We start from the raw sequence: 25737 nt of genomic DNA on the forward strand, positions 1-25737 counted from the left end.
CACCGTGCGATCAAAACACCATATTTGACTGTTAATGGAAGTGGCTGATGAATTTTTTCAGCACTTAGAAGGTGCAAAAGCTACGAGTTTCCAACATCAACTACAAATAGGAATGCTTGAAAAGAAGCTTTCCCCGAAGAACTGTAGATCAGCCAAAACAACAGTGGTTGTTCCTCAGCTCATTGTGGTGAATTCAGCACACTGTGTTCTGCTGGTGGTTTCATCTTGCCCGCAGGCCTCATCTGCTCACTGATGCCTGGTGTGTGTGTGTGTGTGTGTGTGTGTGTGTGTGTGTGTGTGTGTGTGTGTGTGTGTGTGTGTGTGTGTGTGTGTGTGTGTGTGTGTGTGTGCGCGCGTCCATGTTTGTGTGTGTGTATGTTGGGGGGGCGAGCATGATATCTGTATAATTTATGCACACATCTTTTTCCCATGTGCTATGCGTGTGTGTGTGTGTGTTTTTTTTCAATGTCGTGTACAGATGTACATACACTTATGAGCCAAAACATTATGACCATCTGCCTAATATGCTGTTGGTCCTGCATGTGTCGCCAAAATAGCGCCGACCCGCCGAGGCATGGACTCTACAAGACCCCTGAAGGTGTCCTGTGGTATCTGGCACAAAAACTTTAGCAGCAGATCTGTCAAGTCCTGTAAGTTACGAGGTGAATCCACTGTGATTTGGACTTGTTGGTCCAATACATAAATCAGATTGAGATCTGGACTATTTGGAGGCCAGGACAACACCTTGAACACTTCATCATATTCCTCAAACATTCCCGAACAATGTGTGCTGTGTGGTAGGGTGCATTATCCTGCTGAAAAAGGCCACTGCCATCAGGGAATACCGCTGCCATGAAGGGGTGTGTCTGATCTGCAATGATGTTTAGGTAGGTGGCTCATGTCAAATTGATGTCCACAGGAACGGCTGGACCCAGGATTTCCCAGCAGATTACTGCCCAGAGCCTCACACTCCCTCCACCGACTTGTCGTCTTCTGACGGTGCCATCCACACGATCTAAAAGAAAACAGGACTCATCGGTCCAGGCGACCTTCTTCCAAGGTCCAGTTCTGATGCTTGCGTGGCCATTGTAGGCACTTTCGACAATGGACAGGGGTCATCATGGGTACTCTGACCGGTCTGAGGCTACGTAGCCCCATATACAGCAAGGTGGGATGAAGTGTGTGTTGTAACAAATTCCTCCTGTAACCAACATTGCACTTTTCTGTGACTTGTGCCACAGCAGACCTTCTGTCGGTTCAGACCAGTTGGGATAGCCTTCGTTGCTCTCGCACATCGATGAGCCTTGGGTGCCCAACACCCTGTCGCCAGTTTGTGGTTTGTCCCTCCTTGGACCACTGTTGGTAGGTACTCACCACTGCTGACCAGGAGCACCCCATAAACCTTGCTGTTTCAGAGATGCTCTGACCCAGTCGTCTGGCCATAAAAATTTGGCTCTTGTCAAAGTCACTCAGGTCTTTACTCCTGCCCATTTCTCCTTCACCCAACACATTGACTACAAGAGCTGATTGTCCACTTACTATCTAATCTACCCAGACCTTGACATGTGCCCTTGTTTTGAGATGATCAACTTTAATCAGTTCACCTGTGAGTGGTCATAATGTTTTGGCTCGTCATTGTGTGTGTGTGCGTGTGTGTGTGTGTGTGTATGCGTGTGTGTGTGTGCACGCGTGTGTGCGTGTATTCATGTTTGTGGCTGCTTGTGTGCTGAAATGAGAGATTGCCACGCAGTCAGATGCTAGATTTGTACACTCCCTCAACAGATGGCTCTTTCAACACCCTGGCATCTCGGCTATGGCTCTGCCAGTCCTAAAACACAGGCAGAACAAGATACACACACACACACGCACACACACACACAGCAAACCACACATGCACAGATATGCGCTCTATCCTCAAGCATGCAAACTAGTGCCAGAACAATTGCATACTGCATAATTTTTCGGCAGCAGGCGCTATTGGTTGATGAAACTGTCAGTGCAAGAATTGTTCATTTTCAGTACACATGAATAAAATCTAGCATGACCAGCTTGTCACATTGATCACGAAATCCAAAGACATTGATTGTCACAATCTCCGTCAACCATCGTCAACATGGTGTTTATGGAGTGCGTGTATTGAGGCCGGATTGTTGTCGTCATACAGAAATGATCATGTGTTGTTGTGAAAATCAGCGTGTCTCTTCCTCAAGACAGACAGTCTTACATGAGTGAGTGCTTAAACAAGCCTAGGCAAGTATAGGATACAACACAGCGTCCACCCCATGTTGTAGTTTTGTAGTTTTGCACTCTATGTGAACTTGTAGAATCATGAACAATCATGGGGATGGTGGCGCTGTGAAAATACGATGATGCTGTGATGGAGGTCTTTGCTGAAGCTGTAACCTGGCCTGGCCAGTGGCCACCAATTAAGATTTGGCATAGCAGAAGTCCAGTTTAGACAGATGGATGGATGGATGGATGAATAGATAGATAGATAGATGGATAGATAGATAGATAGATAGATAGATAGATAGATAGATAGATAGAGAAAGAGAGATCTAGATAGATGAAAAGAACCTTGCAGGTATGCCACATAGCACACAGTTTACTTTAAATTGACTTTTAATCAGAAGGAATTCGGTATTTATTGCCATGATAAGCTGTTGTGAACACACCTTTCCTAACCATCACTGGCAGTTGTTTATTTTTGCCCCTTGATTATCCTCTTTGCGATGATATGAAGCCATGTGCACACTATTTTTCCCTCTCATTAATCTGCTTCACTCTCTCTCTCTCTCTCTTCCTTTTTATCTCTCACCGTTACACTATTTCTCCTCTTCTCCCCCACACTTGCGCTCTATGATTATCCATTTTTTCTTTATCACTTCCCTTAAACGTTTTGTTAAAAATCAATTGTTTTTTTCTCTTTCCACGTTGTCTCTCTTTCTCTCTCTCTCTCTCTCTCTCTCTCTCTCTCTCTCTCTCTCTCTCTCTCTCCCTCCCTCTCTCTTTTTATCTCCATCAGGAAGCCTCGTCCTGTCTCCCAGCTGGTCTCCCAGCAGCAGGTAACGCAGCAGTTTGCTTCTCCCACGCAGCCCAAGAAAGAGAAGAAGGAGAGAGTGGAGCGAGAGAAGGGCGAGCGAGAGCCGGCGCTGAAGAAGAACAGTCACAAGAAGATGAGGTAAACAAGCTGACACTGGGGGATGGAGGTGGTGGTGGTGGTGGGTGGGTGGGGAGGGGGGTGATGAAAGGGAATTGAATATTGCAGGGATGCATGAATAAACTGGAGATGGTGTTTGCGCCGCCACCTGAAGTTTGCTGGATGTTGTGTTGTCACATATCAGAAAGCACTTGAGTTTTTAAAAGATCCAAGTGAAGTGAGTGCAGCTGGGAGCCACATGAAACAAAATCTCAAAGTAGTAGAAAGAAGGTGCGCTGAACCGAGGGGGGGGGCTAAGAATCAATCTGTCGCGATCTTGCAATGCTGTGATTGCAACTATTCCCCAATCCTCTGTGAACAGTACACATGGCCGTTGTCTTTATGCATGCTCAATAGTAATCCAGGTAAGAAAATCAAAGAAAGGTGAGTCAGTTCATCTGGACACATTTATTAAGAAACACGTGTCATCAGTCATCTAGGGGGGTGTGGCTCGGAAGGTAGAGTGGGTCACCTAGTAATCAGAAGGTCACTGGTTCGATCCCCGGCTCCTGCAGAGAGCGTGTCAAGACATTGAACCCCTAACTTCTCCTGATGAGCAGGCAAGGCTAACTGCTTGCCCATGCAGACTGGCAGTTCGGACGGTCAGCCTGGCTGGCGTTTGTTCCCTTGGACAGTGATTTATTTTTTTTAGTTTGGATATATGTATTAGTTTGAATATGTGTGTTCTTGTAGTTCTTGAATGTGTTTTTGTGTGTGTTTGCTGTGGGCTGGGGGAAACAGCATTTAGTTTCATTCCATGTGCGCAAGTACATGAGGTGAAATAACAAAGTATTCCTGATTCCTGAGGTTGGCATGGCAGCCTCCACCATCAGTGTATGAATGTGTGAGTGAATGGGCGAATGTGAGGCATCAATTGTAAAGCGCTTTGAGTGGTCATTAGACTAGAAAAGCGCTTTAAAAATGCAGTCCATTTACCATTTTATCTAACTGACCTCTTCAGTTTCAACTGACTGCAGGTATCCCCACCCTTATAAAAAATACAGTGGTAACAACCGAAACCAACTATCAGTTTCATATGCAAACTGCCGTGAGCGTTAACTAGAGTTACAATGGCCACGTGTGCTGTTCACAGAGGATTTGGGAATAGTTGTAATCACAGGATTGTAAGATGGTGACAGATGTACTCTTAGCCCCCACCCCCCGGTTCAGGGATGGTCGTTCCCTCTTCACATAGATGGCCTCTTTGACTCCCCGTTCAAACCAGCATTCCTCCCTATCAAGGATGTGCACACCCTCATCCTTGAAAGAGTGGCCACTGGCTTGTAGATGGGTGTAGGCTGCAGAGTCCTGGCCTGACGTGTTAGCGCTCCTGTGTTGCGCCATCCTCTTGGCCAGCGTCTATTTAGTTTCCGCGATGTACAAGTCAGGGCAATCCTCCTGGCACTTAACAGTGTACACTATATTGCTCTGTTTGTGTCGGGGGACCCGATCCTTGGGGTGGACCAATTTCTGGCGCAGCGTGTTTTGTACGCATGGCACATAGTTCTAGTTAATGCTCATGGCAGTTTGCATATGAAACCGATTGTTGGTTTCGGTCGTTATGCCACTGTATTGTTCATTAGGGTGGGGATACCTGCAGTCAGTTGACACCGGAAAAGTTACTTTTCCGGTCACAGATGAATGATGAAATGTTTCTCTCTCAATAAATGTTGTGTCCGGATGAACCGATTTAACTTTCTGGGAAGGCGTTCTTGGGTACCAGTTTTCATTAGAAATCGGGGAAAAGAAGGAAATAAAAAAACAAAATGGAGAGTTCACATGTACTCTCCTTGATTAATACACCCTCGTTATTGCCATAGTATTTTGGGGTGTCTGTTTATTTGAGGATGCCATTTTTCATTTGCTGTGTGTTTACCAATACAACCAATAAAGCTGAAAGTAATTTGACTTTACGGTGTTAAGTGAGAAATTTTTTTAACGTAGTGTTGCTATTTAGTTTATTACTATGAATAAAGAACATTTACTTACCCTCTTACCTCTTCTGTTTTCCCTCACTGTACCATCCATCTGGGTCCTCCTTCATCAAGGCCGAGGTTAAAAAACATCGACCGGAGCAGCGCCCAGCACCTGGAGGTGACGGTGGGCGACCTGACAGTCATCATAACAGACTTTAAGGAGAAGGCCAAGCCCTCCGCCACCTCGGCCATGTCCTCCAGCGCCACTTCAGCGGCCGACCACCACAGCCAAAACGGCTCCGGCTCGGAAAACACAGAGAAAGGGCTCTCCCGCTCCTCCTCACCTCGAGGGGAAGGCACCTCCATTAACGGAGAATCCCACTGAACGCACCTCTTAAAACACAAACAACCCCCCCTTCACCTCGCATCCTCTATGTTTTCCTGTTCCATCTGCAGCCTCCCATCTCTGGACCACCGGAGGAACCTCTGCACCCTACTTTAGAGCTGCACAATTACTGGCAAAATATCATTTTAGGATTCTTTTTTTCTTGGCAATGTGAATCGCAATCCATGCTCAGGCAGCGGAAATTGAGTGGCTAATCCTTTAGATTTGGGCATTTTGAATCAAGTGAAAGATTCAAAGGTCAGGTTGAATCAAATTAAAGATCAACTTTATTTTGGCAAGACAGGGATTCTTCATAGAACCAGCATACCCGAATTAGAAATGCGATCAATAACATACTCAACCTGAGAAAAAATTAAAAATAATTTCTTTAATGATTTTTTTTTTGTGGCGTTTTGATTTTGGATATTTTTTGGGGGGGATGAATTGTGCAGTCCTATCCAGTCTAGCATCAGCAGCAGTCACTTGGGGTTTGGCAAAGTGACTTATTCCTTCTCAATACGCAGACAAGTTCCAACAACCTCACACCCGCCCCCCCAACCCCTCCTGACATCCCGCACTGTAATACGAATCTCCTCGAGCTCCAATTTGGGATCTTTACGTCCCAGATATCCTCCAGAAATGCCTGTTGCCACATTCCCAACGTCCATACACTGAACTTTAATCTGCCAAACATCTCCAACCCCTCAGCGTACCTCTACCCCCGTTTTCAAAACACTAGACTGGCTCGGCTCTGGGAACCAGAACGTCATCGGAAGCCCCTTGCACCCTGACCCACCCACCCCACTGCATTGGTGCAGTACCCATACTGACACCTTTCAACGTGTTTTCACATAATAGTATGCACAGGGCTTGGTTTGGTACAGGTACACTAAAAGTGTAAGGCACCTAAACATTTAAAAGTGGGAAGCATCCTGTTTTTAAGGGGCAATTCCAGGGATGTGGTGACAGGACACTTAACTGCTGTGTATTCCAGTGGGAAAACCAAGGATACTGATAGTGTACCGTACCTGGGATGGGACACAGTATGGGTACATCACCGTGCATGTACATTTGAAAGATCTATATTTGTCTCGGAGGAAAACGTTTTGACCTCCGGACATGTGCATTTGGTAGCTGTATAGGTAATAGCTTGCAATATGATGGACTTCAGAAACTGTTCAAGTTCCCTCCGACAAAATGTGTTGTCCGTGGGGAGGCGGCTATAGATTACTCTATATTCTGAACTCCAGTTTTGGTTAGTTGTCTCGCAGAGCCAACTTTAGATAAGTGGAACTAAACAGTGAATTGTATGATAACAACCTGTAAAATGATACACGGTTATAAAAAAAAAAACAACACAGCATATTTCTCAATCTATTGTACAACTTTGTTTTAATGTGCTTGTACTATACATCAGAGCAGTGTTATTGTCAAGAATTTTACTTAATAACAGTTTTAGGAAAGTTTCTGAGAACTATCGCAGCATGATGATATATGGTCCTGATGTATACATATTTGTGAGACAGCCTCTTGTCTCTTAGTTTGTATGTATCATTTAATGTGCTAGGGAGACATATTCTCATGGGTTCACTGCACTAGCTGGGACTAGCTGTGTGAGCCCCTGAGAAATATTCTGAGAAACATTTGTTATCAGATGTGTCAAAAATGGAGAGAGTTTTTTTTTCATTGAAAATGCATCACAGCCACTTGTTGATACAGCATCTTTTGTTTTGCTTTGCTGTGTTTTCTTGTTTTGAAATGTGTTGAATGGTTTATTACATGTCTGAATAACAGAATAACAAAATAATGAAATGCTGTGCCGTCCTCTTGACTTCCACTATTCTTTATGCACACTCTCTCGCTCTCTCTCTCTCTCACCCACCGTCTGTGTGTCTGTCAATCTGTTTGTAAGTCTGTCTCTTGCTCTCTCACCCACTGTCTTTTTCCCGCTGTCTGTGTGCCTCTCTCCGTCTCTCTGTATCTCTCTGCCTCTCCTCACTGTGTTCTCAATGTGTGTATCTCTCTCTCTCTCTCAAATACAAATTTTCAAACGTTCTCTCGCTCTCTCGCTCTCGCTCTCGCTCTCGCTCTCGCTCTCACGCGCACGCACGCTCACGATGCATTTTTGTAGATAACCCCCTCTGTGACCAGCCAAAGCCGGCGCTACTCAAACAATGACGGGTTCTTGTCGTCTGACGCCATCTGGTGGTTGACTCTGAACATCCCAACAACGCGACATTTCCCACGATTAAAGCAGCGGCCAAAGTAAAGGCTCGTTTGTCTTTGATTCTGCAGGGAGTAACATCAACAAAGGGCGACGGGCCCTTTTGTGTCGTGGGCGTTGAATGGGCCTTTTAAGGGTGAAGTGAGTTGTAAATTTAGGCCGGAGAGAGGAAGGGAGGGAGCAGCAGCTTTTTTTTTATTATCGCTCCCACCCCTCCCCCCATTAAGGAGTACATGGACGCTCGCTGCAGCCCTGCGTTCGCTGCGCGCCGTCCGTCTCCGTGTCATGACTCCGGCCTCTGATCGCCATTTGAGTATCGACGATGCGGCACTACATCCGTGCACTCCTATTGTGCACGGTGTTTGCCGTGTTGTCGGGCCTGTACGGGTACAATAAGCTGTTTTACTCGGATGTGTCGGTCGGCGGAAAGGGTGCGAGGAAAAGCCTCCTTCCCCCGAGAGCCGCCGGAGACAGACGGGAGGCTCCGGACAAAACAGGGCCCGGGAGGCCGCACTGGTATCACAGGTAGGAGCGGCTGTTTCACACACTTGGGGCGTCTTCATGCGGTTCTGTCGTGCGCTGTGGCCGTAGACACACTGCCGGAGTGTTCAGCTGATGAGCGCTGCGACCGTAACGCTCTCATCCTATAACCAACAGGGATGTTCTAGTCTGCATGTTAGACATGGATAAACCCAATCTGGACTCCTGACTAGTTGACTCAAACGAAGAAATGTCTGTGTATTGCTGGTCATTTGTTGTCATCTTGATTCTTATCGTCAACAGATTTGGCACAAGACGGCGAAAAATGCAAGCTTTTTGATAAACTTTGTCAGTTTTATGGCGTGTGTATGTGGTGATGATGGTGGTGGTGGTGGTGGTGGTGTGTAGAGATTTGTCAAACCGTTCAAGTGTAGTCTAGGGTTTGGTTTGGGGTATGTGCATGGTGAGTAAACGCTTGGAGGAAAAAGTGATAAATGGTAAAGTTGAGTTTAAATCTACTTTTCCATCTCAGTGCGGTCTTTGCAATGCGCTTTGTAAAGGACCTTATGAAGAAGACATTTTGGTGGGTAGTGCTGTTGAAATACCTGAACAAGGACTTCTCAAAGCCCGGACCTTGGTCCATATCCGGACCGAACGGCAAGTCAGCCCGGACCCAGCCCATACCTCATGTTATGAATACAATACGTTATGAAGTGTCACGTTTTCTATTTTGTGTGTTGTTGCTGCCGAGTTCACACATTAACGTTACACTGGAGGATTTGCTTTGGGGGGTAGGAAGCTTTTATTGCACTTAATAGTAAAGTAACGAGCGTATTTGTCGTCAACGCGAGTAACGCTTGCTATCTGCCCTTCACCTGGTTCACTCGTCCTTTGCTTGGCTGTGTGTGTATGTGTGTGTGTGTGTGGGGGGGGGGGGCTGAGCCCCGCCCTCGTTGAAACAGGAGAGAAGAGAAGCTGCCGCGACTATAATTGACAGTAACGAGTAGCCTACCGGTACGCCGGTTTTCGTTAGGTTAGAGCCAATCAGGGGCAGACGAGAGCGGGTCTTCGAAATGGACATTTGGATCGCGACCCTGAGAGCAGGATAAGCGGTTCAGATGATGGATGGATGGATCAGGCAATCGCACCTTTTGTGCCTAGGTTCAAGCAACTGATTTGCAGGCAAACAATGCCATTTCTTCCTCTGGTCTCGAATGTCTAGTATTGAACTTGAATGTATGTTGCTTAAAAGTTATAAGTGAGTTGATTAAATGTTATTTTGTTATGGACAATTTTTTCCGAACCTCTTGACTTTCAGTAAAAGTCAGATGGGGACCTTTGAGTAAAGTTTGAGAACCCCTGCCCTAAACATTGGGGATTTGAGAGCTCAACACCATAATGGCACAAATTGGGGAAAAAGAGGGCCCTTTAGTGGTTGTCAATAATCCCGTTTAATTTATCCCTTATCTGATATGGGAATGGATATTTGGAAAGTCTTAACATCATGGTTTAACATATCTCCGATTCTTTCTCTCTGCTCTTTCTGTCTCTTATCCTTACCTTCACCTTTCTTCCTGTATGTCTATCTGTCTTTAACCCCTTACCTTCACCCTTGTTTCTTTCTATCGTTTTCCCCGTCTCTCTTTACTCCTTCCTTCCTTGCAGGTACATCATGCGACAGCGGGTTAAGGTGGATGGTGAAGGTGGTAGCAGACCTGAACCCCGCATGCATTTGGCAGTTGTGGCGTGCGGCCAGCGTCTGGAGGAAACGCTCACCATGATCAAGTCAGCTGTTCTTCTCAGCATTAAACCTCTCTTCCTTCACATCTTCGCTGAAGGCCAGCTACATGCCAGTTTCATAGAGGCTGTGAGTTGGATGGTTGAAACACAACTCTAATTATTCTTACGACAGAGGCTCTTTTTGTTTACTACACACTAAATAGCCGTAGAAAACGTCAAGTTACGTTTTTTTTCTTCCCTGATCCAATCAGTAATTTAATATTGAGGATCTGCCAATACTGATTCCCAGTCCGATATTTGTTTGTCTGCACTGCACAGTACACACTTTGAGTAAATTAAAGTTATTGACACTAATCCAATTTAGGTAAGATATGCTTGAAAATGTGATACTTCCACATGAAGAAAAAAAGATGGCATCACAGCTATCCATTAATGGTTTTAAATGTTTTTCAACAAAATAAAGTAATTAAGTAAAATTAAGTAAATAATTTAGTAAGTAAATTAAGTAAAAAGACATGTAGGTCAGGTGAATTGGCCATGCTAAATTGTCCCTGGGTGTGAGTGTGTCAGCCCTGTGATGGCCTAGTGGTCTGTCCAGGGTGTCTCCCTTCCTGCCACCCAATGACTATGGGATAGGCTCCAGCTTCCCGTGACCTTGAGTAGGATAAGCGGCTTGGATAACGGATGGGTGAATTAAGTAATTAAACTAAGAAAATCATTTGTAAATACAATAGCTTGTACAAATATAAAAACACTGAGCAAAAAGAAAGGACTCTTAAGAGTAACCCGTGAGCCAGTAGTTGTATTCCTCTGAATGATTTCTTTTCATGTCTTGTCATATTAGTCATGTTGAAAGTGGCTCGGTTTCCACCACCCTGTGAAAGATGGGCAGTGCAGAAATTACAAGGGGCTGTTTAGCTGCTTTCATCTTCTAATAGAAGTTCGCTGCTGTAGACATTTTAGCTGCTTGCCAATGTCGACTTTGTTGATATTGGTTTACGACACCTAGATGGAGCGAAATGGGCCATTTATGACATTTACACTACAGCCAGCATAGACAGCACAAATGGCTCTGATACTGATGTCTCAAATAGCATCAGGGCATCCCTAGATAGCTGCTCTTTTGCCTTTTGTTTCTTAAGAGTGTGTGAGTATTTGATTGTGTCTGATGCCCAATCAACATGTACACGAGTATTTTGAAAACAGGGTTTTCCCTCCTTCGTTCTTAAAAAAATCCGGGCCACACAAGCACTGATTAAAAGAAAAAATCTCCGTTCAAGTGAAAATGCAAAAACACAATGGAAGTGCTGTTAAGAACATGCCAAACAAACAGCCGGCGATATAACTTTAAAGCCATGTTGGCCAATCAAAAGCCTGAAAAAAGCTATTACTGGTAGGTTGCCAACAATGATGCATTGAGGAAGGGGAGAATCATGTGTTGACTGATCGTGAAGTGAAGTTATTCCTCAATATTCTACTAACCGAGGGAATTTTCCATCATTTATTCTGGTCAGAGTTTATATCCTACCCCAGGCCTGTGTTAAAGAGGTGTTAAACACCTGGCTGATCAAATTACAAACATGGAGTGCAAATATCCAGACTCCCTACTCATTATCCTTGGGGATTTTAATCGAGCAAACCTCAGGCACAAACTGCCAAAACACAGATAGCATGTTAAATGTCCCACCAGGGACAAAAACACTTTGGGTCATTGCTACACAGTATTAAAGGATGCCTATCACTCTGTCCCTCATGCAGCCGTGGGACTCGCTGATCACTGTCTGATTCATCTTATCCCAGCCTACAGTCAGAAACTAAAATCTGCAAAGCCTGTGGTTAAAACTTTGAGGAAATGGACCAATGAGTCAAAACTGGAACTCCAGGCCTGCCTTGACTGCATTGCCTGGCGTGTTTTTGAGGCTACATCTACAGGCCTGGACAAACTTACTGACACTGTGAAATCTCACATCAGCTTTTGTGAGGACATGTGTGCCCACCAAAACTTTCTGTACCTTCAACAACAATCAGCCCTGGTTCACAGCAAAGCTCAGGAAGTTTCTTCAAGCCAAAGTGGAAGCCACAGGAGTGGTGCTAGGAACCGGTACAGCAAAGCCAGAAATACACTCACAAAGGAGATCAGCATGGCAAAAAAGGTGCTACTCTGAAAAGTTGACAAACAAGGTTTTCTGCTAATGACCCAGAATCAGTCTGGAGAGGTTTGAAAGACATTACCAACAACAGGAGACCATCCCCCCACACTGCAGGGAACCATCAACTGGTTGACAACCTAAATAGGTTTTACTGCAGGTTTTAAAAGCAAACTTTTTCACACTCCTCACCCTCTCCGGCCACAACACACAACCAACTGCACTCCCTGCTAGCCACTGCCCCCTCCCTCAGGATCTGTGTTGAGGATGTGCACCAGCTCTTCCAGAGACAGAAGACCGGGAAGGCACTGGGCCTGGATGGCATGTTACGCTCCTGTCTGAAAGTCTGTGCTGACCAGGTGGCCCCCATTTTCACACTGATCTTCAACAGATCACTGGAGCTGTGTGAAGTCCCCTCCTGCTTCAAGACCTCCACTATTGTTCCAATCCCCAATAAACCCTGTATCACAGGATTAAATGACTACAGGCCCATTGCCCTAATGTCTGTGGTCATGAAATCCTTCAAGAGATTGGTGTTGGCCCACCTGAAAGAAATCACAGGCCCCCTGCAGTTTGCCTACCGAGCAAACAGGTCAGTGGAGGATGCAGTCAACATGGAATTGCACAACATCTTCCAACACCTCAACTCCCCAGGGACATACACAAGGGTCCTGTTTGTGGACTTCAGCTCAGCATTCAACACCATCATCCCAGATATCCTCCACTCCAAACTCACCCAGCTCACTGTACCAACCCCCATCTGCCAGTGGATTGAAAACTTCCTGACAGAAAGGAGGCAGCTTGTGAGACTGGGGAAAATCACATCCAGCACCCAGACAATCAGCACTGATGCCCTCCAGGGATGTGTGTTCTCCCCTCTACTCTTCTCCCTCTATACAAATGACTGCACCTCAGGTGACTGTCTGTTAAACTCCTGAAGTTTGCAGATGACACAACCATCACTGGCCTTATCCGGGACGGTGACAAGTCTGCACATAGATGGGAGGTTGAACAGCTGGCCTTCTGGTGCAGCCATAACAACCTGGAGCTGAACACGCTCAAAACAGTGGAGATGACAGTGGACTTCAGGTGGAGTACCCCAACACTGCCCCCGCCTCACCATACTCAACAGCACGGTGAAAACCTACAGATTTCTGGCTTCCATAATCTCCCAGGACCTACGGTGGGCATCCAACATAGTCCCAATCATCAAAAAGGCCCAGTAGAGGATGTACTTTCTCTGCCAGCTCAAGAAGTTCAGCCTGACTCAGGAACTGCTGATTCAGTTCTCTATCCATCCATTATCCAAGCCGTCCATCCCAATTGGGGTCATGGGAAGCTGGAGCCTATCCCAGCAGTCATTAGGCAGCAGGTGGGGAGACACCCTGGATAGGCTGCCAGACCATCACAGGACTTACCTGGCAGGGGAGATACCATGATTCAGTTCTACACTGCAATAATCCAGTCTATCCTCTGCATATCCATCACTGTCTGGTTTGGATCGGTCACCAAACAGGACAGGGACAGACTACAATGGACAGTTAAGTCTGCAGAAAGAATCATTGGTGCTAACCTGCCCTCCATTCAGGACTTGCACACCTCCAGAGCCAGGAAACGGGCAGGCAACATCTCTGCAGACCCATCACACCCTGGTCACAACCTGTTCCAACTCCTCCCCTCTGGTAGGTGCTACAGAGCACTGTACCCCACAACAACCAGATATAAAAAGTTTTTTTTCTACGAGCTGTCATTCAAATGGATGCTTAACACTGTTAAATAAATCCAACCATTTTGTATATACTGTACTGTATATTGTATGTATACCCTTACACTGTGTTATGTACATATACCTCAGGCATGTATGTAAGTAACCTGCTAACATCTATTTCAGCATTTCTGATATATTCTCTGCACTGCACTTTATCTTTATCACCTCTTATTTCGCCTATATATAGTCAATCCTTGTGTATATATCTGAAGATTGTTGTATTGTTATTCTGTTAAGTACACTGAGAGAGCCATGAAACCGGAGTCAAATCCCATGTATGTGCAAACCTACATTGCCAATAAACATGATTCTGATATAAATTTACCTCTGTAGCGCATTCTGACGCCTCTGTTCCTCAATATAGTGGAAGAGTAACTATTCATTTATGTGTAAACATGCAAAAAGTCCTGTTAGCAAGGTTAGAATCAGCACTATTTTGGCCACGTCCACCATTGCACAAAATGTCACCTCATGTAAACGGACAAAACGGCGCACACTCTGACATCACAAGCCAAAACAACCCTTTTCCCTGTCTACACATCAACACTGAAAACAAAATTTCTGAACATCACCCTGGAAGGAGTTTTACTAAAGGTTGGTTTTTGGTGACCTAAAATGCAATTTGCGTGTGGATGAAAGGCCAAAACTCATAGAAAAAGCTACATTTAAAAAAAGCCCCGTATATGTGTGGACTAGGCCTGAGCCCGTACTGTGTGTGAATGTTTGTCCTTGTGTATCTGGATGTGCATATGAATGTTGACCTAATCACATGCATACCGTTACCTGTCCATGAGAATAACATACTAACATGATGCTTTCTTTCATCCAGTTGGACTCATGGCCTGGCTTCGTTCGCTCCAGGTTCAACTACTCAGTCTACGCCATCAGCTTCCCCAGTGAGAATGCAGCCGAGTGGAAAAAACTTTTCAAGCCCTGTGCTTCTCAGAGGCTCTTTCTACCTGTGAGTATCATTTAGACCCCTGTACACCTGGCATTAATATGCATGTTGTTTCCAGATTTTGTCTAGATATATTTCATCTGAAGTATATATTTACCCCTGATTTTAAATTGTGTCTCTAGCATACACCAGCATGTTATTTATTTATTTATTTGGGTTCCCCCCCACCCTATTGCTCCTCAATTTACTTTGGCCAATTACCCCACTCTTCCAAGCCATCCCGGTCGCTGCTCCACCCCCTCTGCCGATCCAGGGAGGGCTGCAGACTACCACATGTCTCCTCTGATATATGTGGAGTCGCCAGCCGCTTCTTTTCACCTGACAGTGAGGAGTTTCGCCAGGAGGACGTAGCACGTGGGAGTATCATGCTATTCCCCCCAGTTTCCCCTCCCCCCCAAACAGGCGCGCCGACTGAACAGAGAAGGTGCTAGTGCAGCGACACATACCCACATCTGGCTTCTCACACGCAGACACAACCAATTGTGTCTGCCAATTGTGTCTGCAGGGACACCTGACCAAGCCGGAGGTAACACGGGGATTTGAACCGGCGATCCTTGTGTTGGTAGGCAATGGAATAGACCGCTGTGCCACCCGGACACCCATGCTACACCAGCATGTTAAAATTGTTTCAAATTGGTCCACAGCAATGCTGCATGTATTTATCTTTTTTTACCTTTTTATTCATTGTCTTCCTTCTCGGGCTCGGTGGTGTGTAGTTTCAGAATCAACATTGCCATATAGGCTACGGTCACACATGTATGACATTAATATTGGCGAATAGTCACCTCCTGTTCACTTCCATTCTGTGTGAGTGAAGGGGCGAGTACAACATTCTGTAGCAAAAGAAATTTACAACTTTGTTTCACATGGAGTTCAACTTTGGTAAACTTTGAGCGGCGAATCCACAGCCTCGACCAATAGCAAAGAAGTGTGTGTGGTTGACCCCCACTTGGCTGTAATTGGCTTTAGTTTTCTTAGAGAGCCAGGATGGGGGAGACCTTGATTGTTGCTGTGTCTAACCAGCCGGTGTTGTATGACATTGCCCATGAAAACGACACACTGCCGCACAAGGGAGATGCTGGCTGGCTGGCTGGCAGTGAGTCAGGAGACAGGCATTGAATGTAAATAAATGGAAAATGTATTAATAACATCAATTCATATTTCGCAGTATACAAATATAGCTTGTGCACCAGTGTTCTTCCTCCGTATATGTCCATAAAACTATGATAGCATATACAAGTGAGACAATTAAGTGAAAACATTTATTTATCTTTCTCTGGACTTCACCATACATTTTCCCATCACAAAACCAACAACCGCTCATGTGTGAACCACAACCACTCAAACGGACAACAACCCAGCAAACTGATTTCCATGTGCGTCACATCCTGCACTGCCCACATTCAGCACGAGTAAATACAAATTTCTCCTCGGCAGGCGATGGGCATTCACCTGCATTCGCGCATGTGTGACTGTAGCCGTATACGTGCAATATTCACATCGCAAAGGATTCATTGCAAAGCAAATTGGGCCCATCAGTCATGTAAGGCTAAAACTACTATTGCTTGATTGAAAATAAAATCCGGCAAGCTCGGCTTTTTTACAGTTACTCTTGAAGAAAAATATTCTAGTGCCTTTGACAAATGATTTGATTACTTCTTGAACAACTAGGGCACTGCCCGTTCACGTGCAATCCCCCCTCCGACCCGAGTGTGTTGCATTGGTAGAGTGGCGCTGTTTCGTCCCATCACCATGGGAGGAATGTATGTATGTCTGTATATATGTCTGTATGTATGTCTGTATGTATGTCTGTATGTATGTATGTATGTATGTATGTATGTATGTATGTATGTATGTATGTATGTATGTATGTATGTATGTATGTATGTATGTATGTCTGTCTGTCTGTCTGTCTGTCCTGAGATTTTCTCCACAGCCACTCATCCAAACAACTTCGCACTCGACACTGCACTTCCTTGCGTCCTCAGCAATCCACATGCCAAGTTTGAAGGTGGTCGGATGACCAGTTGTTGAGAAAATTGAAGGACAGACAGACAATGAAATGGAAAAAAAAAATCCCTTCTTATTCTTGAATGTTGCAATAGATCAAATGTATCACTGTTTGGATTTTTTTTTTTTTTTAGTATTGTTGAGCCCTACTTTCTTCACTGTCTAAAGCAAAATTGCTTGTCAAATAGATTATAGTCCTTGCTACTTGTGACCAATGGATCCAACCAGAAAGCATTTGCAGTGAAATGTAATGTTTGAAAAGCACTGATACAAAACATTTATTTTTCTTTTTAGTCTAATTTATTGTCACAAGGGCACTTCAATTCAAAACGAAATGGAACATTCTGTGTTTCAACTGAAGCACTGAACTGTGTGCCATATAGTCACAACACGGCAGTCTAAAGTGTCGTTAAATTTGTCTCTGTATCTCTCCATGCTCTCTCCAGCTAATCCTAAAAGATGTGGACTCTTTGGTGTACGTGGACTCAGACATCCTCTTCCTGCAGCCTGTGGACCAGCTGTGGGCATTCCTGACCCAGTTTAACTCATCCCAGCTGGCAGCCGTGGCCCCAGAACATGAAGAGCCCCGCATCGCCTGGTACAATCGCTTCGCCCGACACCCCTTCTACGGCCGGACAGGCATCAACTCTGGCGTCATGCTGATGAACATGACCAGAATAAGGAACACATACTTTAAGGTGAGAGAGAGTTTTGTTTGTGTACTGTAAAATTGTGGTACCCTCACTGACCACAAGAGGTAAGCCTGCTGCCATAGTTTAGATACATCTAATTAGATGCCTCACAACACAGCAGTATGAACAGTTTGTAGGCACTGTCTGAAATCCCGATACTTATTGTGTCTTGGATATAGCTTGTATGTCTCTCAATACAATGACTGTATTCATCTCTAAAATTCATCTATACTTCACTTTCTTTGGTCTGTGTTTTATCAGTTCTGTTTTGTCACTCTACAAATGAGTAAATTCAATAGCAAATTTGGAGTGTCGAGGGTTGCAATGTTACAGTTCTACAGAGCTGTAATAGAAAGTGTGCTCACTTTCTCTAATACTGTATGGTATGGCAATTCTGCAGCTCGCGAGAAAAAACTGTTGGACAGAGGCATGCACACAGCTTCAAAAATAATTGGTTGCAAACTCAACTACCATTTCCAAAGTATACCATATTCACATTCAGTGAAAAGGTTTTAAAATTGTAAAGGACTCCTCACACCTGGCCAACCCCCTATTCACTCATCTCCCTTCGGGTAAAAGACTCCACAGTATGAAGACCAGAATATCTCGTTTCTGCAACAGCACGTACCCTGCAGCAATCCACATCCTCTGCTTCACTGATTGTACAAGTATAATCTCATTAAGCACATGCACTTTAATTTGTCACTTTAAGGGCATGGGATATATGGTTGCATTAACTGAATTGTAATTGTGACAATATGGTTTTGTGGACACTCCTTGTATGTATTGTGTGGTTATATGTTTACTGTTGTTATCTTTAAGCACACCGAAACAAATTCCAAATCAACTGTTAAGTTGACATGGCAATAAATTATTGAGTCTTGAATCTTAAACTGGGTGTTTGCGTGTGTGTAGAATGACATGACGTCAGTGGGGTTGCGTTGGGAGGAGTTGCTGATGCCCCTTCTGCAGAAATACAAACTCAACATCACCTGGGGAGACCAGGACCTTCTCAATATCATCTTTCACCATAATCCTGGTAAGGAGAACAAACAGACCCAATTTAACACACGCACGCATACACATGCACGCACACGCACACCACATGTACAAAGACAAATACACATACCCACATGCTCTGATGTAAACATGCTATATATACCTATCCATACACACAAAAATGCACTTGATATTTTTACACACACACACACACACACACACACACACACCGGCATGGGTACAATGGCAACACAACCACATGCATTACCCACTGATGCAGTCACAAGCGTACATAATTATACACACAGACACATAAATATGTATTACTATGTAGTGCCAAGGGACAAATGGAGCAGGGATAACTCAGTGTAAACTCTTATAAATCTTAGATTCTATAGTAAATTGTTAGTCAGTTTACCTGTCTACCAGTCCTTTTTCCTTTTATTTTTCTTTTTTTTTTTTTTAATTATGCATCACACCTACTTGGCAGTATTGATGCCAGCTTTTCTCCCTCAGATTTATGTGTTTGTGTGCATGTATGTGTGACCTTCTGTGTACCTGCATGTGTGCCCATGTTCAGAGTGCCTGCTGGAGTTCCCCTGCCAGTGGAACTACCGTCCTGACCACTGCATCTATGGCAGTAACTGTGCCTCAGCCGAGGAAAACGGCATCTACATACTTCATGGAAACAGAGGGGTTTACCATGACCAAAAACAACCTGCCTTCAGAGCCGTCTACAACTCCATACGAAATGTAGGTCTGTGTGTGCGTGTATGCATGCAAAACTGTGTGTTACAGTGTAGTTTAATAACTTGGCACATTAGCAGTCCTTATCTCTCTTGCTTAGGACATAAAATAGATGTCTTACCTCTCTTTCGTCATCCCCACATACCTGACAGTTTAAAGCTCCAATCCTGAATATTTGATGGCAAACAAATTTCCATTTTGATACTTTCTATTGCTGGCATACTTAAGACCAGCAAGCCCATCCATCCACAAATGTCGAAATCATTAATGCTTTTATTGTTGGTTATTTTAATGCTTAATTTCAGGTAAGACTTTCCTATTACTTTTACATCTTCACTATAGCGGCCAAATGTGAAAGAAGAGGCATGCAGTGGTTAATTTTAAGAGGAAGCAAAGTTGTTGGGGGTCACAAGTGCAATGGCAGGGCGTCTGGGTGGTGTGGCGGTCTATTCCATTGCCTACCAACACAGGGATTGCCAGTTCGAATCCCCGTGTTACCTCCAGTTTGGTCAGGTGTCCCTACAGACACAATTGGCCGTATCTGTGGGTGGGAAGCCGGATGTGGGTATGTGTCCTGGTCACTGCACTAGCAACTCCTCTGGTCGGTCGGGGCACCTGTTCAGGGGGGAGGGGGAACTGGGGGTAGTAGCATGATCCTCCCATGAGTCCAATGCGCTGCGCCCCCCCCCCCCCCCCGGCGAAACTCCTCGCTGTCAGGTGAAAAGAAGTGGCTGGCGACTTCACATGTATCAGAGGAGGCATGTGGTAGTCTGCAGCCCTCCACAGATCGGCAGATGGTTGTGGAGCAGCGATCGGGATGGCTCCGAAGAGTGGGGTAATTGGCCGGATACAATTAGGGAGAAAAGGGGGGGGGGTTTAAAAAAAAAAGTGACATGGCAGAACAAGGTCATAGAAGACCTTTACCAACAGGTATAACAGCATCAGTAAGAGGTGCCAGTATCACCCACGGGTGTCTGTAAATTAAAGGAAAATGACAGTCTTCAGGATTGTAGCTGTAAAAAAGTGAGTTGTGACCAGAAGGCAGTTGGTTTAAATCCATTGTTTGTGCGAGGAAGATTAATGCATAAACCAATGTCCAACAGCAGAAGACTGCTGGTGAACTTGGTTAACAAACAGGTGTGATGGGCACGGTTGGAGGAGTGTGTCTGCATTATCAAGAGCAAGTTCATCCAATGAAAGATTCCTGGGGTAAATAAAAGTGAGGACAAAACGGCCTGTTCACATTATAGCACATCATATTGTTTAGGATGGGAGAATTTACTGTCCTGAGCCTACTGGAAGCGCATTTATCTTATTTAGTGAAGCATCTGTGATGGGCAATGCCTTCTTTTTACCTTGTAATGAGATAATTGCTGTTTGACCCAGCCCCCCTCCTTTTTCTCTGTTGTTCAAGCTAGATTTCTATATTGGCACTCACCCTAAATAGCATAATGCATGGTTACATTAGATGCTGTGTTCCTGTAAATGCAAATCTCCATTGGGGTAGAAGGTCATCGTGAAACATAATTTCCCCCACGAGGATGTTTATGGGTTGTTTACCAGCAGTCTAATGGTATCGACTGGAGGAGTGGCATTTACTTAATGAAGCCATCAGTGTCCAGGGCCCCATCGCTTTCCTATTAACGAAGCATTGAACGTAGATCAGGGCGAAGGGCTGATCAATACTTTATCCTAAGCCCTCTTATCAAACTGTGGGTTTATAGGGCGGGATCAATCGCAGAGAGGGACAGAAACATGCGCAGGTACACCAGCAGGGGCGGACGCGCATGCATTTACACAACACCAATACTCACCAAACGGTCACAAAGTGTGCATGGGTCAACCAGATGTGAACACAGATGAGTACATTCACACATGCTAATAGCCCATCTCGTATTGATACTGTTACAGCTTCTGTGATTAAGTCTGGGTGGACCGTTATGGATTTACACTCTGCATTTTAAATCATGTTGGAATCTTTGCTTGTACTTCGGCGACCACACCCTTAGACAATCGCTGTCATGGAAGTGAGTAACTAAAGCCAACTGCAGAAGCAGTCAAATGACTCACGTCCCATGCTGTCCTTCGCACAAATAGGAAGCCCCAGCTGACGCACGTGGAAAGTATTTCTCTTAGCACTGCTCTAACAGCTTCTTCCCAAAACAAAATAACAAGTCTGTACGAGTGTGTCAATGCTGCTGGTTGTATGTCGATTAGAGTCCAGACACTGCTGTTGTGGGGATTTTATATTAAAATGACCAGGAGCATCCTTCTTGATGTGCATCAATCGATGCTGGTGTGTTCTGGCTTTAAGATGGCACAGTTGAACACATGGGGACTTATTAAAAGTAATTTATTGGCATCTGGGTAGCGTGGCAGTCCATTCCATTGCCTACCAACATGGGGATCGCTGGTTCGAATCCCCGTGTTACCTCCGGCTTGGTCAGGCATTCCTACAGACAGAATTGGCCGTGTCTGCGGGTGGGAAGCTGGGTGTGGGTATGTATCTTGGTTGCTGCGCTAGTGCCTCCTCTAGTTGGTCGGGGCGCCTGTCTGGGGGGGAGGGGGAACTAGGAGGATAGCGTGAGCCTCTCACGCGCTACGTCCCCTTGGTGAAACTCCACACTGTCAGGTGAAAAGAGGCGGCTGGTGACTCCACATGTATCGGAGGAGGCATGTGGTAGTCTGCAGCCCTCCCTGGATCGGCAGAGGGGGTGAAGCAGCAACAGGGACGGCTTGGAAGAGTGGGGTAATTGGCCGGATACAATTGGGGAGAAAAAGGGTGTGGGGACCCCCCCCACACACAAAAAAAGTAATTTATTGACTGGTTAGTTTATTGTACTTTTGGAAATTCATTGTCAGATAAATAATAGAAAAGTACAATAGCACCAATTACAACGAGAACAATAGCAACAATGACAATAGGGTGTGGCATCCACACACAAAGGTTTCTTTTATTTTGTTTCTCTTTGTTCTGCAGTGCCAGTAAGTAAATCTAAACCTCTGTCTTACCATCTCTTACTGTCTTAACTCTTTTTATGTGTGGAATGAAATGCTTAGTTTGTCTTATACACAGTACGTCTTACCCTGTATGTGGTCCAGTTATCCCTGGACCTTGCGTGTCAGTATTCTGTGCAACTGATTTATCACCAGGGTAAATTATTTCATTTGAATTCAGTAAATACAGTTTTTCAGACTCTTATTTTAGTGTCCCTGATAGACTGGTGTTAGACTGGTATTGATTGAACGTGTCAGTGGCTGGTAGATGGCGAGGTTCGACACCTTAAAAACAAAGAACCTGTTATTACAAAGCTGACACCCAAACACCCCTGTCTGCCTGCCTGTCTGCCCCCCCCCAGCTCCAGCCCAGTGGTTTGTCTGTCATAAAGTGTCTACTCCCTCCCTCCTTCTCTATCACCATCCCCGGGGCAGGAGGCTGCAGTTAAACTTTATGGCTGATGGTGCATTTAGGGTCAGTGTCTGCACACGAGCCGCCTTCCGTCACCCCACCCAAATCAATACAGCCACTGTAAATGTAACATTATGACCGTGCGTGTGTGCGTGTGTGTGTGTGTGTGTGGTTGCATGTGCAAGTATGAGCTCATAAAAAACGCCATTTTTTTCGCGACCCAATATGAGAGACCCGACCGCCAACAAACGAGCTGGTGTAAAAAAAATGTTAATTCCCCTTTGATTTCCTTGGAGCATTGTAAAGGTTCCTTCAATAGTTGGAGGACATGAAAACCCCTCTGCAATCCCTGACGGCCGCCGAACAGCAACGCCTTGCAGCCCTAATCTGGCTCAAATGTAGACTGCTTTCTGTTTTGAGTGACATCAGATCCACTGTTGTTTCTGTGTTCAGAGTGATTGGTGATTTTATTTTTCTTTCTTTTAACGCTTCCCATTCTGTTTTTGTTTTTTTTGACAGCGAGTTGGCCTTTTGGTCAGGCAACCTTCAAATCTCCTCCCTGGTAATCTTTACAATATATAACACCGCCCCTGTCAAACTTGTCATGAACCAAGCAGAGCAAGAAAGTATTTTGATCCATTTTGTCTTCTGCCTCAACTGGGTGAATTCACGGGCATCCCAGATTAATATTTGTATGAGCTTCAGTTTCTCTGTGTATTAAGTCTATTTTCCAACAGTGCAAGACAATATTGTATTATTCTCCTTTATGTCGGGATGAAAGCTGTGAGAGAGATTCCATGATGGGGGTTTTTTCCACCTACTCTGACAAAATATTTGGACAGAAAATAAAATGGGTTGCATTTAAAAAAAAAAAGAATATGTGACTTATGTCCTTTATTGTCAATGCAGTCACTTTTATAGACTGGACCCCCCCCCCCAAAAAAAAATAAACACACAGTGGGTTTTCAAGGTTGAACCTGTTGGGATGTTCATGTACAAAATAATAATGCATGGGGTATCTTGGTAGCCGGGCGTCCCTACGGACACAATCGTCCGTGTCTGCGCGTGGGAAGCCGGATGTAGGTATGTGTCCTGGTCGCTGCACTAGCGCCTCCTCTGGTGGGCCGGGGCGCCTATTCGGGGGGGGGGGGCTAGGGGGAATAGCATGATCCTCCCACGTGCTACGTCCCCCTGGTGAAACTCCTCAGTGTCGGGTGAAAAGAAGAGGCTGGTGACTCCACATGTATCGGAGGAGCCATGTGGTAGTCTGCAGCCCTCCCTGGATCGGCAGAGGGGGTGGAGCAGCGACCAGGACGGCTTGGAAGAGTGGGGTGTTTAGCCAGGTACAATTGGGGAGGAAAAAAATAATGTTTGAATTTTCCTGTTGTTCCAGTTCACGTTTGGAGACGACCCGGTGAGCTCTCTGTTGGCTCCTCTGGAGGAGGAACTTCTAAAGACCACGCATACCTATTGTGGAAAATCCCACACCCTCTTCACCAAGAGACTGGCACAGAGCCTGGAAAACATCGATAAAAATGTCCCACAAGGACACTGACAACAATATGTGAAAGCGATGTGGAGAATCCGTGGCGGCTCGCCAGGATGGGTTATTCTGCGTCAAAAGTAAGGTCAGAAGACTGGATCCCTGTTACAAACCAACACATCCAACAAGGGGACGTGGAGCTGTTTTGTTTTTTGTTCTCCCTCAAATACGTAAATTATGACCTCACTCATTGTAAATAGACCTGGATCAGAGCAATATTTGAATGTAGCTCGACTGAAATGTAAATATTTTATGAGCCAATTTCATAGCGAGTTGTATCCAATGGAGAAGATTTGGTACAGAAAGACTTTCAGGATTACGTCTGTTAAAGGGATGGTTTGGATTTATTGATTTAAGATTTTATGATTTACTCACTAGTAGTGTTATTGATGCATGGACGCTACTTGGTGGTCAGCTCCTGTGGTCTGAGAAGTGGCTGCTGGTCCCAGCAGAGAGCAAAAACAAAAAAACAGCTGCAAACAAGGACAGCTAATAAAGCAGAAAGCCCATTAACCATACACAAAACAATACGACATACTTTGCGTACGTCTGATGCCTGATTCGCCTTTTGGACCATTCAGTAGCTTGGAACTACTTTTTGCCGTGGAAGGACGTCAGTGTATTGCTACACACTCCAAGTAGTAATACAGCGGCGTTCAAAAACAAAAAGTAGTTCCAAGCTACAGAGTTAGCTGAGGAGAATCCACTTTTGAAATCGCGCGAATTATGTTGAATTGTTTTGTGGACGGTTAACTCTTCTTTTTTTTGAAGGGGGGGTGTTCGAGTACAGTTTTAAATAGTTTTGTCAGCTCTCCCTGTTTGCCGCTGTTTAATTTTTGAGACCGCTCGCCGGGATCGGCAGCTAGCTCGCTGAGCGCTATAGTGGAAGACCAAAGTAATAACGTCCATGCATCGGTAACCCTACAAGTGAGTAAATGATGCCGCCTTATATGTCAGTAAACCCAAACTATCCCATCAGCAGATGTAGAACAGATGTTTATTAGCACACAACCGGGGAGTTGTATCTCAAACCAGCATGACGCTAAGCTCGTCCCGGCGTTCTCCGTCCGCTGCGCTCCGTTGCTGTGACTACGAGGGAAGACCAGCCGCGACGGTCAAATATGGCCGGACTTCTCTCGGCTGAGGGACTCTTGAGTTTCCATATTGGATGCGAGCCTAGCGAAACAAGTCTTTTTAAAAAAGGCGACAGTGAAACCGGTGCTAGCCACTGAGGAGGGGTCGCACCGCTTAGTTCTTCGTTTGATGCTCAAGCTGGAGAATGGAAACATTTTGAAGACAAACGGATATAATATGAACGAGTAAACACTGGTGGCATCGTGGTAGCATTTTGTGACGTTTCAGAAAAAACATTGTCAGATAGCACATGCAATAAATGAGTCTTAGATTTATACCAACAGCGTATAAATCGTTATAACACGTAGCCTTTGCCAAGTTATTGTTTTACTTAGTAAACATTTTCCATACGGCACATTTTTATGTAATTGGAGTTTTTCAATTAT

At 45.0% G+C, this 25737-nt stretch overlaps 2 protein-coding genes across 2 annotated transcripts in view; both read left to right on the forward strand.

The window, feature by feature from the left end:
- Positions 1-7312, forward strand: part of yaf2 (YY1 associated factor 2) — a 31492-nt gene extending 24180 nt beyond the window's left edge. The window contains exons 3-4 of the mRNA XM_056277102.1: positions 3026-3181; positions 5248-7312. Of these exons, the coding sequence (XP_056133077.1) occupies positions 3026-3181; positions 5248-5500 (409 nt within the window). The 3' untranslated portion in view covers positions 5501-7312. The remainder of the gene's footprint in view (positions 1-3025; positions 3182-5247) is intronic.
- A 658-nt stretch (positions 7313-7970) lies between these two features.
- On the forward strand, positions 7971-24304 carry gxylt1b (glucoside xylosyltransferase 1b). The gene is made up of 7 exons (XM_056277682.1): positions 7971-8249; positions 9870-10071; positions 14689-14820; positions 17274-17525; positions 18435-18558; positions 19099-19271; positions 24068-24304. The coding sequence occupies exons 1-7, from the start codon at positions 8047-8049 to the stop codon at positions 24227-24229; spliced, it is 1248 nt and encodes a 415-aa protein (XP_056133657.1). The 5' UTR covers positions 7971-8046; the 3' UTR covers positions 24230-24304.
- Positions 24305-25737: the final 1433 nt, after the last annotated feature.

The sequence above is a fragment of the Lampris incognitus genome, chromosome 3 (assembly GCF_029633865.1).
Source record: "Lampris incognitus isolate fLamInc1 chromosome 3, fLamInc1.hap2, whole genome shotgun sequence".
Classification (NCBI taxonomy): Eukaryota; Metazoa; Chordata; class Actinopteri; order Lampriformes; family Lampridae; genus Lampris; species Lampris incognitus.

What these genes read in the sequence shown, in the direction of transcription:
- gxylt1b (XM_056277682.1), top strand. Translation starts at nt 8,047, where the DNA reads ATGCGGCACTACATCCGTGCACTCCTATTGTGCACGGTGTTTGCCGTG. An exon ending in ATGCCAGTTTCATAGAGGCT is followed by an intron (nt 10,072 to 14,688) that starts GTGAGTTGGATG and finishes TCTTTCATCCAG; the next exon opens with TTGGACTCATGGCCTGGCTT. An exon ending in CTCAGAGGCTCTTTCTACCT is followed by an intron (nt 14,821 to 17,273) that starts GTGAGTATCATT and finishes TGCTCTCTCCAG; the next exon opens with CTAATCCTAAAAGATGTGGA.